Below are 13526 nucleotides of genomic sequence, written 5' to 3' on the forward strand. Positions count from 1 at the left end.
GACTGGGAAGCACTAAGAGTTGCAGCCTCAGAACTCTGGTTTTCCCAGGGAGCTAATTCAGAGTAAAAGAATTTTACTAAGCTTGGAAGAACTCCAGTTTTCAAAGGCAGGCAAAGGAGGATGAGCCCATTAAAGGATTAGGGGAAGGCACAGAAACACAGGGAGACATCTGGAGATGAGGTGTCACAGTAGCATAGCACAGTGTTCAAAACAGAGGAGAGTGCAAAGGTGTTGACTGCTGCCATGAGGTCTACAGTAGAAAAATGTCCAGTGGATTTAGCAACATAAAAGTTACTACTAATGTTGCAAGATCTGCATGGGTGGAGACATGGGAGTAGAATCCAGGCTGTAGTGTGTCAAAGAGTGAGTGGGAGTGAGGAGAAGGGAATGTAGAAATATTTGGTATTATATAGGGGTGTGAGACTGCATAATAGATCAAAGGAAAAAGAGGGTACTACAAAGATTTAATTTATTTTCAAACAGGAAGGCTTAAGCATGATTCAGTTGATAAAGATTAGTTGAATGGATGGGAAAATGTAGGAATGATAGTATGAAGTTATAAGACATGGATATATATATGTGTTAGGACAGTTCTTTGCTTCAAACTTTTATCACTAATGAAAGTTTGCACACAATACAAAGTAAAGTTACTATCTGGGTTGGAATAAAAACTTTAAAGTATAATATTGCAGATATCAGTACCTAGTATAAGCATATGTAGTCTAGGACAGGTGTACATATTATCATAACAATAACAATAATACCACCTACACTATTAATACTCAGTACTTTCTATGACCAGACACTGAACTACTTGTTTTATGAGAATTATCTAATCCTGACAACTCTATGAGATAAAGAAGTCATCCACATAGAGTACAAAATTTTCCCTTTAGAAATATTTTAAGGATGTGCTGCTGTCATAGAGTATGTAAGCTTACTTATTATCTTCAGATCTTCCCATATTTCTAACTTGTTTGAAGGCCTAAAGAAAAAAATCAGAATATATGAAAATAATATTCAGATCATCTAACAGAAAACTTTGCATTTTGTAGCTGTATATTTAATTATAGTTTATACAGGGTAACTGCAAAAACAAAACCCACAAAATATAGTAAAAAACAACTATAATTTCAGTAACCAGTGATAATAACTATTTGCACTAGCATATTGGTATATATCCTTCTAGTCTTTTTTCCTCTTTCAGAGCATATGCATATCCTATATAATAAAAGGCTAATATGCAAGTCAACCAAACGGCAGAACAACCAGTTGCTATGACGTGCCCTGACCACCAGGGGGCAGACACTCAATACAAAAGCTCATGGCTGGCGAGCACAGCAGCAGTGGTGGGAGCCTCTCCTGACTCCGTGGCAGCACTAAGGATGTCCTACTGATGGCTTAGGCCCACTCCCCAGGGCTCCCGGACTGTGAGAGGGTGCAAGCCGGGCTGAGGGACCCCCCTCAAGTGCACAAATTTCATGCACTGGGCCTCTAGTATGTATTATAAAATCATGTAGGAAAAACAGAAACAATGTTTATTTTTTCCCACATTTACCATTTTACATATAATGAAGTAGATTCTATAATCATTCAAAGGTAAATAATGAAGTATTTTTTTGTTTTAAAGTATCATTACAGACACATGAATTTAAATATATATTTGATGTATTTCAACTCACTTTACTTATTCTTATTAATGTTCAAATTGTCCATCTTTGACCAAGTGGGGGTGAACTATTCAGGTTAGTTCCTGAATCCTTTTGACATGACCCCATTTAGTTTTTGATAGCTTCCTTGCTTACTGACATAAAAAACTGTGTTTATCTTGTTCATTTCTTGCTGCAGATCTGAAATCAGCTATTTCTCCAAGAGTCCTAGTTCCTGGTTGCAGGAAAAGGTAGTCTGAGATGGCAACCTTCGATTAAAGATATTCATCACTACTGGGTAGCAATTCTAAGCTTCTTCAGCAGACTAAGATAGTACATATATGTGTATTTATATACTTATATGAACATACGTTCAAAGAGATAAAATACATCATGAATTCATACTTTGAATTATTTAGTGTCACTAAAATGTCTTAAGAATTAAACTAATCCTTTCAAAGTGTTCTATTTCTCTTATGATAGAAGATGTTAACGATTCTTTGTCACCAAAACATCATTGTCATTATCGATCTTCAATAAGAATGCCAAGTACTAAAAACATGACAGAAGCCTATTTGCTAAACTTACAAAATCTTTTCTTTATTTCTCATCAGCTATTATCATAATTAGTTTAAAGAGAAAAGTAACTTGATTGACAGACTTATAAGAGACCTTAGTTGACTGAAAACTAATACAAAAACAATCATTAGGTTGGAGGCCTATTTAATTATACTTTGTAAGGGTTCAAGTCCCTCTTTATGCAAATGTCTTTCAAATGGACATTTTTTTTTCTTCAAACTGCAAACAGTAATTTCAAATCAAAAGGAAGGTAAGGAAAAATAACACTGAGATATAAGAAGGAAACAGCGAATTAGAACTGTTGCCCATTTTAAACTCTTAGGAACTTAAGAAATTCTCCTCTCTGCAATGGATTAAGAAAAGAGGAATGACACCTTTTCTTTAAAGCTGTCCAAGATTAGCCTTCAAAACTAATCCCTGTTTTCTCTAGCCCAACACATCTTCACCCCACATTTTGTTTTTGCATTTTTTTAAACCACAGATCAAACATACTATGTCTTGAATTATAATTTATTTCATCTACTTCCTTCCTAGGATGGCAATGTCTTAAAGGGAAAGAGACCCTTTGTTAATTATCACAGGGAACCTAGGGCCTTGCAGGAAAGAGTCACCAAGAAGGAAGAATGCCACTGTTTTTATGTTGCTATTATAAAAGTGCTACTCACTTATTTCATTTGTCATGTCTCCCTAATAAACCTAAAACTTAAGATAATTAAAATACATTTTTATTCCCTACTTATATACATATTTATTTATCCCCTATTTATGGACATATATGTGATAATTAAAGATTTACTTGGGAGTAATCTGCTCATGTTTCTTCTTTATATAATTATATGAACTAAGATAAACTGAACTTACATCTGTAAGTAATGGTGAAATTATGTCAACCTCTAATAAAGATGAAATTTAGAAGGAAAACCCCTTATCATAGAATTACATTTTAATCAGATAAAAAAATTTCCAAGTACACAAATCTATTGTTACTTTGGGAGGTATTCTCTGAATACAGAAAATGTTTCAAAGACATTTTCCAGCTTGCTATTGAAGCTATCTGAGCAGTAAATTCCTATGTGCAAAATGAATGAAAATATCTGCCTCACAAGGATATTGTGAAAATTAAATGGAACAAGTGTGAAAATTAATTCAATGTGAAAATTAAATGGGAGCATGTATGTAAGGTGTCTGCACTGGGCCTGGCACAGAGAGAGTTCAGAAATAGCACTTTCACCCTGACTGGTTTGGCTCAGTGGATGGAGTGTCCGCCTGCGGACTGAGGGGTCCCGGGTTCAATTCCGGTCAAGGGCATGTGCCTTGGTTGCGGGCACATCCCCAGTGGGAGGTGTGCAGGAGGCAGCTGATCGATGTTTCTGGCTCTCTATCTCTCTCCCTTCCTCTCTGTAAAAAATCAATAAAATATATTTTAAAAAAAAGAAAAGAAATAGCACTTTCTTCCCCTGGGTATTGAAGGATGATTACTAGGAAAGTGAATATTTCAGTAAGGCCACAATGATTAAAATTTATTTATTGAGACCATTTCCCTTCATCTTGTCCATTAAAATAAGAAGCCATTTCTTTCTAGAGCTCTTCTCAAATGTACACAGCACCACCAAATTAGAATACCCAACACATACTGCACTCCATATACAAGGTCCTATGTGTGAAAGTGCTGTGTAGCCAGTAAACTGTCAAGGTAAGGTAAATTATCATTACTGTTGCTCATGTTGTATTTGTACTTCACTTTGTAAATAATATAAAATGTAAGTTCAGGGGGGTGGGGGGAACAATGGGGTGATAAGGACACATATGTAATACCTTAATCAATAAAGAAAAAAATAAAATAAAATATAAGTTCATATGCCTTATTTACCTAAAATGCATGTTCACATGATTTACCTCTTAAATTGTAAACTCTCTAAGAAGCCCACTATTCAACATAACTTAGTATTTGGTTCAGAAACACATTCCATAAGGACTCAATAATTACATTTCTGAGTAATGTCAGTGATATAAGATCTATTTATATAAAAACCAGAATGTATATAAATATTTGTTCACCCAAATATTTTGTGCATCAAGGTAGAGTATAAATAAATGGACAAAATAAAATATGAATTCAAAGATATAGTTAGTAAGTATTTCTTTCCAAATAAGCCTATATATTGTAAGCTTTAATTAGAAAGAAAAAAACAAGGAAACAAAGCATTTCAGTGAATTGTACACACTTTAAGTGCAGTATATAAGTAAAAAAATACTGTACCTTGCATTTACCTGTTTTTTAGCAGAGCTGTGAGGCTCTCAGAATTGAGTTGCTGCATTAAGGCCTCTCTCAGTGTTGGAAGCATGGACAGCACTGTAACACAAACAGAAAATAAAAGGTCACAAGTGCTATGACTGCCTTCCCTGAGAAATGCACATTGTTTTAGGCCATATGACAGGAGTAGCAACAAACAAGGGCTGGGAGGAAGGCCAGGATTAGAGTTTTCAAATAATTATTATTAATGTTAATAAAAATGGATTATATACTAATAAATCATTTATCTGCTTAAGTGAACAAAATTTTATACATACTATGATTATAGCAATGTAAACAAGTATACATAGGAAAAAGTATGGGAAGAATTATTCCCAGATGCCAACAGTGATGGCATCTGGGCTATGGATTATGGGTGATTCTTTTTTTTTCTATTTTCTGTACTCTCCAAATTTTCTTTACAAAAAAAGTCTATTTCTGATATAATAAAATGATTTAAAATAACATTTTTATCTTTAGCTATACTTTTTGCTTCACATTTTACTTCTAATTTTAGAAAAACACTTATATATTAAACACTACAAAGTAATAAGCATTTATTATAGGCTCGGCAAAAGTCACCAGGAATGAAGAGTTGCTAAGCCGTAGTTCTAGTTTTGCCAATGGTTACTGCCTGTAACTCCCAAGAGTAACATGAAGATAAAATAAAATACAGTACTCTATGGAAGAAAGATTACATGTAATTTATAGGAGTTGTTTCATTTATGGCTCTATGCATGGTATAAGAAATATTGGGAAAATGTACACATAAATTTAAAATGAGTTTATAACACTAAATAAGTAATAATAATTTTTAAAAAGTCGATTATAAATCTCACATTCTAAAAGGGAAAACTTTAGTGTATGTTTTTTACTTCCTGTAGGCAAGGCTTATTAATTACAAAATCCACATTATTTTTTTCTATAGAACATTCAGCTTTTAACCGGCTCTAGATATATATTTCAGTACTGTACTATGCAGCTTTAGCATACTTCCTCAAGCTGTATGATTAAATCACTCGAGGTATTTATTTGTTTTTGTTAATCCTTACCTAGGATATTTTTTCCTTTGACTTTTTAGAGTGGAAGAGAGGGATGGAGAGAAAGAAAAACATCACTGTGAGAGAGAGACATTGTTGGTTGCCTCCTGCACACACCCCAACAGGGGCCTGCAACCCATGTACTGGCCCTTGACTGGGAATTGAACCTGTGACCCTTCGGTGCACCGGACAACACTCCAACCACTGGGCAATATCTGCCAGGGCTCACCTGAGGTATTTAGAATATTAACTCAAGTAGTAGCTCAGAGCCAACTGAGTAAAAGGTGGCTTACCTCTTAGTGTACTTGTCTATCTATATTTGGCCAAACATGATATGTTAACTTTCCCAGAACAAGCAAGGCTAGAGTCCTACATTCAGCAAATGGAGTTAGTAGGGAACTAGTTTAAAGATTGTTTAGTAAAACATGATTTGAGGAGAATCTCTTCAATAATTCTCCTGAGAGGTAGGAGCTTTTTACTTTCCACTTTAGCCTATTGAACCAAAGACAAGTCTACTCTTCTCTTCTGTATGAACACTGTATGAACACTGAACAAATATAATACTGTATCTGGTTCAATACAGCATTCATGTCTTTTTTAGCCATTTGGTCTCCATGATAAACATATCCAGTACAACCACAAATCAGAAGACAACCCTTCGCCAGCCATGTATGTGTATGACCCTAAGCAAGTAACTTAACCTCTCTGTGCCTCAGTATCCTCATCTGTAAACCAAGAATGACACTAGCTGTACCTCACAGGATCGTTGTAAGGATTGAGACATATAAAGCATTTAAAACACTGCTTCTCTGCACATGGAAATGCTCAATAAGTGTTTATGCTTATTATTACCCTTACTTAGTGTCTTCTGACACATTCTAGTTTGTATCTTCTTAACATGTGTGTGAGAGGCAGAAATGGACCCGTACGTACTCTGACTACTGCAGAGCATGCTGTAACTACTTTTGATCTGAACCACAGACTTTCTTACTAAAGTCTCAGATTAAATTAGTATCCCTAAATAAGTAACAGCATACTATTTGTTCAGAACAAGCCTATGCTCATTTAGAATTCCCAACCGTTACTCATACACCCTGCTTCCAAGCAAGCTTAGATAATTCTATATCTGTACCACTGACTTTTAATGCAGACAATTCACTTATTCCAATCTAGCACTTATATGAGACAAGACTATTTTGCATCCTAAAACTTCATTTACAGTGTCAGCTATGCACCCAAGCACTGTGTCATTTGTAAATTTGATAAGCATTCCTTCCAAATCTTTAGTAAAATCATGAAGAAGATAAAGCCAATAGTCAGGGCACAGAAGCACAGTCATTAGATGCTATCTTTCAAGTTGGAGATAATTTCTTGGGCAGAAAAACTAGCTACACTTACCTAAAAGTACTAAATTTGTTATAGTATATCCATTACATCTTATTCAAAATGATAGAAATTTAATCACATGATTTGTAACCCCATTATCAATGCATACCAGAAAGCTAATTTGGAAAGTTTTTCAGAACCTATATTTTGGCTTATATTGATTACCATATTTTATTCTGAATTGCCTGTGGTCAGCTATTTATTCATCTGAGGGCTGAGATGGTCATGGAAATGTGCCACCACATCTTCTTCTGGGAGGAGATTGTTAGCTGATAGCCACAGCTGCCACCCCTCTACATGGACCATTACCATGCCTGCACTGCTCCCAGCCAATGAGAATGCTCAGTGGGGATACCGAAGCAGGCCCATTCCAGTGGGACTCCTCTAACAGGGAACTTTGAGTCTGGTGCCTTACACCATTCAGCCATCCTGACACACATCTACCAGGGGACTTTGGCTTGAGAACTCCACACTAGCCTGCTGAAACCTTTGAGAACTGCACTGTACATAGAGACTCTTCTTACCTAATCTTCCTTCCTTCTCCCTTTCCATTCACTGGTCAGACCTGCATTGTGGTCTAAAGGATTTCCTTGTCTACTTCTGCTCCCTCCCCTTTATTCTTCATAGGTGCTTCCTCCAATTAATTTCTCCCACATCTAATCCCATCTTATTATCTGCTCTCCAGAGGACAGACTGACACAAGGATCCATGCCAAACGGAGATATATTTTGAGACTCCAGGACCTACCTTTTTCAATTTTCTGAAGCAAAACTGGATTGTTCTTAGTCTTTAAAAATTCATTAAAATCTCCTTGGTAGCACCACTATATTGAATGCTAAATATCAATTTAAATGATTATGCCATTTTAAAAAAAGTTCTTTACTGAGTATTGTGTACAAAGCACTTTATCTGTATTATCTCATCACATCACAAAACATTCATGAACTGGGTTTTATGATGATAATTTTATAAAGGAGAGAACTAAGATTTAGATCTTCCCCCACACACACAGATAATACAAGGCAAAACTGGGAACCGAACCAGATCTGACTTACCCTTGAGCCTTTGCTCTTACTCATTGTACCTTATCCAGTATTTATGATTACTATTTGCTTTATAGAATTAAGTATTATCATTTTAAATATAAAAATCATACTCCAGCTATTTTAGATGTGTCTCTTTACCTCCTAATATCAGCCTCTTTATCTGTCAAATGGAGCTGAACTAAAAATAAAAGTCTTTTCAACTCTGAAAAAAATTTTACTTTTAAAATTTCACAAAGAGAATTTACCTTTATAAATTTGTTCTAAATTGTTCTTGAAAAAATGTTAGTGAAAGGATTAAGCTTTAAATATTTTTTAAGCCCCGCCTTCCCCCCAAAATAATCCCACCAGGTTCGACATGGATTTGAGAACTAACTTTTTCAGGAGTTATGCCATTCGAATGATTTTGGTATGGCATTCTCCCAGGTTTCTAGCTCTGGAGGTTAAATTATTACCATTAATTAACACTGCTTGAGTATATACTATAGTGCTAAACTTACAGGTGTGTAGTTGCTTACTGTAAATTTAACAAACTTCTGACTGTTTACTATGACAGATAAGGCCCAATGGGATCAAGCCTACCTGCAGCCTTACTTCCTATCACTCTTTTACTGCTCATTGCTCTAGCTCAGTGGTCGGCAAACTCATTAGTCAACAGAGCCAAATATCAACAGTACAACGATTGAAATTTCTTTTGAGAGCCAAATTTTTTAAACTTAAACTATATAGGTAGGTACATTGTTCTTAACTTAATTAGGGTACTCCTAAGCTGGCCTTTGCTAAAAACGTCCTCAATCTGATTGAGGTACATTCGCTGAGGTTGACCCCTTCCAACTCTCCCATCCAGACTGGTCTTGTATACTTGTTTTGTCTATCTCCTTTCCGAAAACCGACTTCTGTGCATGGGCCACGAAGTTTCAATCGCACTGTACGTACACACCCGCACGTGGCATTTTGTGGAAGAGCCACACTCAAGGGGCCAAAGAGCCGCATGTGGTTCGCGAACCACGGTTTGCTGACCACTGCTCTAGCTACATAGCCTCTGTGCTGTTTCTTGAATGTGCCACGCTGGTTCCCACTTCAGGCATTTTGGCTTTTGCATGGCTTCATCCATTGTATCATTTGATTTCTCCTTAAAGAGGCCTGACTCTCCAGACTGCCTTATCTTAAAGAGCAACCCCACCCTTCCCACAGCTTTATTCTCCTTATAGAAGCTGTCACTGCTCAAAGTTACTTATTTGATGATTATCCTGTTTTTCTCTCACTAGCACATAAACTCTGAAGGTCAGGGACCTTTTTTTTTTTTAAATCATTCACTTTCTGTTTTCAAAAAACACTGTTGGGTACCCAAATTATTTGCTGAATGAATGAATAAAATGAATGAACATTTATATTGTATATTGATTTTAAAAATCCACATGTATTTTAGTTAAATCATTAATTAAATACTTGCTAGATTTTATCATTCTTCCTTTGCCTTTTCTGTCCTGGAGGTATAAAAATTAATATAAATCAGGAGAAACCAAGATGGCGGTATAGGTAAACACCTGAAATTGCTGCCTCACACAACCACGTCAAAAATACAACTAAAACACAAAACGGACATCATCCAGAACCACAGGAAGGCTGGCTGAGTGGAAATTCTACAACTAGAAGGAAAGAGAAAAGCACACTGAGACTCAGAGGGAGGTGCGGAAGTGCAGAGGTACGGAGGCGCACGAGGAAAGGGCTGGCAACAGAGGACGCAGTTGTCTTTTTCAATCGGGATGGAGACACAAGCTCCTGACGGCCTTGAACTCCAGTTCTGGGTGAGTCTCTGGGGACCCAGACTCATACGGGGAGAAACTGGACTGTCTGGCATCGGGCAGAACTCAAGGGCGGCTTTCTCTCAGAGGTGCTTGCAGCGATTACCTCAGGACACTGAGACTCAGGGCCTCTTAGGGCAGGGCTGAGGATCAGCCATAGCTGTTTGCTCTGCCCTGTTGATTCCCTGAGACCCCGCCCCACCCAAGCCGTGACCAGAGGCTTTTGCATATGAAAGGCCTGGCCCTTTGCAATCTGAAAATTACCTAACAAACTGAAGCTGGGTCAGAGAGACCCAGAACATCCAAAAGAAGGCTCAAGGCCCCACAGCAGCTTGCACTGCTTCACAGCTGGGCCTCATCCGGGCACCTCCAAACCCCAAACAAAGAAGAGGAATCTGCAGATCTCTCTGTAGCTCCTGCTGGGTAGCCTCAGGCAGAGGCTAAATTAGCACCTCCTTAGAAATCCAAGTGCCAGTGTACCCAGTGGTCAGAGTGGGACCATCCAGAGTAGGACTCCTCAGATCCATAAGGGACACACTCAGGGGGCAGACTCAGTGAGCACCAAAGCCCCCACTGAAGCAAGTCTTGCCCATAAGGGTGTCTCCAGCACAGAAGTTCTCCCACTGTAGACACAGCTGATTCTCACAGTCAATTGGCCTGGAGGTCAATTCCTCCCAGTGATACCAACTACAATCAAGGCTTAACTACAACAGGACTGTGCACACAGCCCACAAAGGGGTGCACCAAGAGTGTCCACCTCAGGTAATTGGGGAGGCTGAGCCACTGGGCCCTATAGGACACCTAGCACACAAAGCCACTCTATCAACACAGGGAAGCATAAAAAATGTGGAGACAAAGAAACACGTCACAAATGACAGAAATGGAGGAAAGCAAACTACTGGATATAGAGTTCAAAACCAAACTGATAAGGTTTTTCAAGAATTTTCTAGAAACTGCCGATAAATTTAGTAAGATCCTCAAGAAATCTAGTGAGACTCTCGAGGATATGAACAAAGACCAACTAGAAATTAAGCATACACTGACTGAAATAAAGAATATTATACAGAGTTCCAACAGCAGACTACAGGATCGCAAGAGTCAAGTCAAAGATTTGAAATACGAAGAAGCAAAAATCACCCAACCAGAAAAGCAAAAAGCAAAAAGAATCCAAAAATATGAAGATAGTGTAAGGAGCCTCTGGGACAACTTCAAGCATACCAACATCCGAATTATAGGGGTGCCAGAAGAAGAGAGAGGGCAAGATATTGAAAACCTATTTGAAGAAATAATGACAGAAAACTTCCCCTACCTGGTGAAAGAAATAGACTTACAAGTCCAGGAAGTGCAGAGAACCCCAAACAAAAGGAATCCAAAGAAGACCACACCAAGACACATCATAATTAAAATGCCAAGAGCAAAAGACAAAGAGAGAATCTTAAAAGCAGCAAGAGAAAAACAGTTAGTTACCTACAAGGGAGTACCCATACGATTGTCAGCTGATTTCTCAACAGAAACTATGCAGGCCAGAAGGGAGTGGAAAGAAATATTCAAAGTGATGAATAGCAAGAACCTACAACCAAGATTAGTCTACCCAGCAAAGCTATCATTCAGAATTGAAGGTCAGATAAAGAGCTTCACAGATAAGAAAAAGCTAAAGGAGTTCATCACCACCAAACCAGTATTATATGAAATGCTGAAAGATATTCTTTAAGAAGAGGAAGAAGAAGAAGAAAAAGGTAAAGATAAAAATTATGAACAACAAATACATATCTACCAACAAGTGAATCTAAAAATCAAGTGAATAAAAAATCTGATGAACAGAATAAACTGGTGAATATAATAGAATCAGGGGCATAGAAAGGGAGTGGACTGATAATTCTCGGGGGGTAAAGGGGTGTGGGGGGTGTAGGAAGAGACTGGACAAAAATCGTACACCTATGGATGAGGACAGTGGGGGGGGTGGTAAGGGCAGAGGGTGGGGTGGGAACCGGGTGGAGGGGAGCCATGGGGGATAAAAGAGGAACAACTGTAATAATCTGAACAATAAAGATTTAATAAAAAAACGTATAAATAAAAAAATTACTATAAATCATTAAATAACTTTGTACATGTGTAAATTTTTCTCTGGCCTTACCTGTCATATTGCAAGTCCTCTGGTTACTTTCAAAATGATACTGTCGTCGTGCTTGAGCAATATATTCTGCAGCCTCCTTTTCTTGTATTTCTCTGATTTTCTTCTGTCCATATTTCCCCAGGATATATATTCCTAAAATTTTATATTTAAAACAAGGTAGTATATTAATCCAATAACTAGTGTATTAAATATTCCAAACAGTATTTTAACCTGCTTTATTAAAATACTAGTGGCCCGGTGCAAGAAATTTGTGCAGGGGGTGGGCAGAGTACAGTGTCCCTCAGCCCAGCCTGCACCCTCTCCAATCTGGGGCCCCTCGGGGATTCCACAGAGACCGGGCCTATACCGGCAGTCGGACATCCCTCTCGCAACCCGGGACCACTGGCTCCTAACCGCTCACCTGCCTGCCTGCCTGATTGCCCCTAACCACTCTGCTTGCCGGCCTTCTCACCCCCAACTGCACCCCCTTACCGGCCTGATCACCCCCAACTGCCCCCCCTCTCCGCCAGCCTGCTTGCCCCCAACTGCCCTCCCCTCCTGGCCTGATTGCCCCTAACTGCCTCTGCCTCAGCCCCACCACCATGGCTTTGTCCAGAAGGATGTGGGGAAGGTCTCCCAGTCTAATTAGCATATTACTCTTTTATTAGTATAGATAATGCTTATATCAGCAAAATGCTAAAAATTATAACTTTTAAACATATAAATTAATGAATTATATAAGAATTGTAACTTTAAGAGAAGGAAAAGGAGATTATCATTTTAACAGCCAAAGGTAGACAGGTACATAAGGACTAGGTATGAAAAACAAAGGAATTAAGTCTACAAAGTCTTTAATAGTAAACTGGAGCTATTCTAAATGACCAGCAATAGGGAATTGCTTAAATAAATTACGGTCTATCCATACAATGGAATCTGATGTAGCTATTAAAAACCACATTATGAAATAGTTAATGACTCAAGGAGATAATCATATTATATTTTAGATGATAAAATAAGAAGTCTTTCTTTTTAATGTAAGCAAAGCAACTGCATAGAAAAACAGATGGGCTTTAATTTCTAACATATAATAAATAATTATCATTGTTGAATAGTGGGATAACAGATGATTTTTTTCTTCTGCTCGCTCCTCTGTATTTTTCATCTTTTCTTCAATCAATATATAATACTTTAAAAAATATAAGATAAAATGTAGCACCAAAAAGGACATTGGGATTTCACTGAATTCATAAAACAAGCTTATCATACTGTTTTACCTATGCCTTGCTAACAGATGTTTTTATGTATGACAGAATTTGCTTCATTATAAACTGGCAAATAAGGTTGTAGGGGAGTAACTAATCCTCACCTATCTCCAACTGTCTGGGGCCCCTAATATCTACCAAAAAGAACCTAATAATTGTGCATGACCTATATAATTGAATTTGGTCTGTTTGTCACAGATGGGGAGGAAGCATTCTTCTAGAAACTCTAGAGCAGCGGTTCTCAACCTGTGGGTCGAAACCCCTTTGGCGTTGAACGACCCTTTCAGAGGGGTCGCCTAAGACCATCCTGCATATCAGATATTTACATTACGATTCATAACAGTAGCAACAGTACA

At 37.7% G+C, this 13526-nt stretch overlaps 1 protein-coding gene across 2 annotated transcripts in view; it reads right to left on the minus strand.

Annotated features, from left to right (window-relative positions):
- Positions 1 to 13526, minus strand: part of PEX3 (peroxisomal biogenesis factor 3) — a 30596-nt gene that overhangs the window by 12695 nt on the left and 4375 nt on the right. The window contains exons 2-4 of one of the 2 annotated variants that reach the window (XM_006084403.3): positions 11930 to 12061; positions 4500 to 4581; positions 942 to 985 (exon numbers count right to left, since the gene is read on the minus strand). In XM_006084403.3, the coding sequence (XP_006084465.1) occupies positions 942 to 985; positions 4500 to 4581; positions 11930 to 12061 (258 nt within the window). The remainder of the gene's footprint in view (positions 1 to 941; positions 986 to 4499; positions 4582 to 11929; positions 12062 to 13526) is intronic. The other variant, XM_014451859.2, reaches the window with a different exon arrangement.

This window comes from Myotis lucifugus, unplaced genomic scaffold (assembly GCF_000147115.1).
Source record: "Myotis lucifugus unplaced genomic scaffold, Myoluc2.0 scaffold_11, whole genome shotgun sequence".
Lineage (NCBI taxonomy): Eukaryota > Metazoa > Chordata > Mammalia > Chiroptera > Vespertilionidae > Myotis > Myotis lucifugus.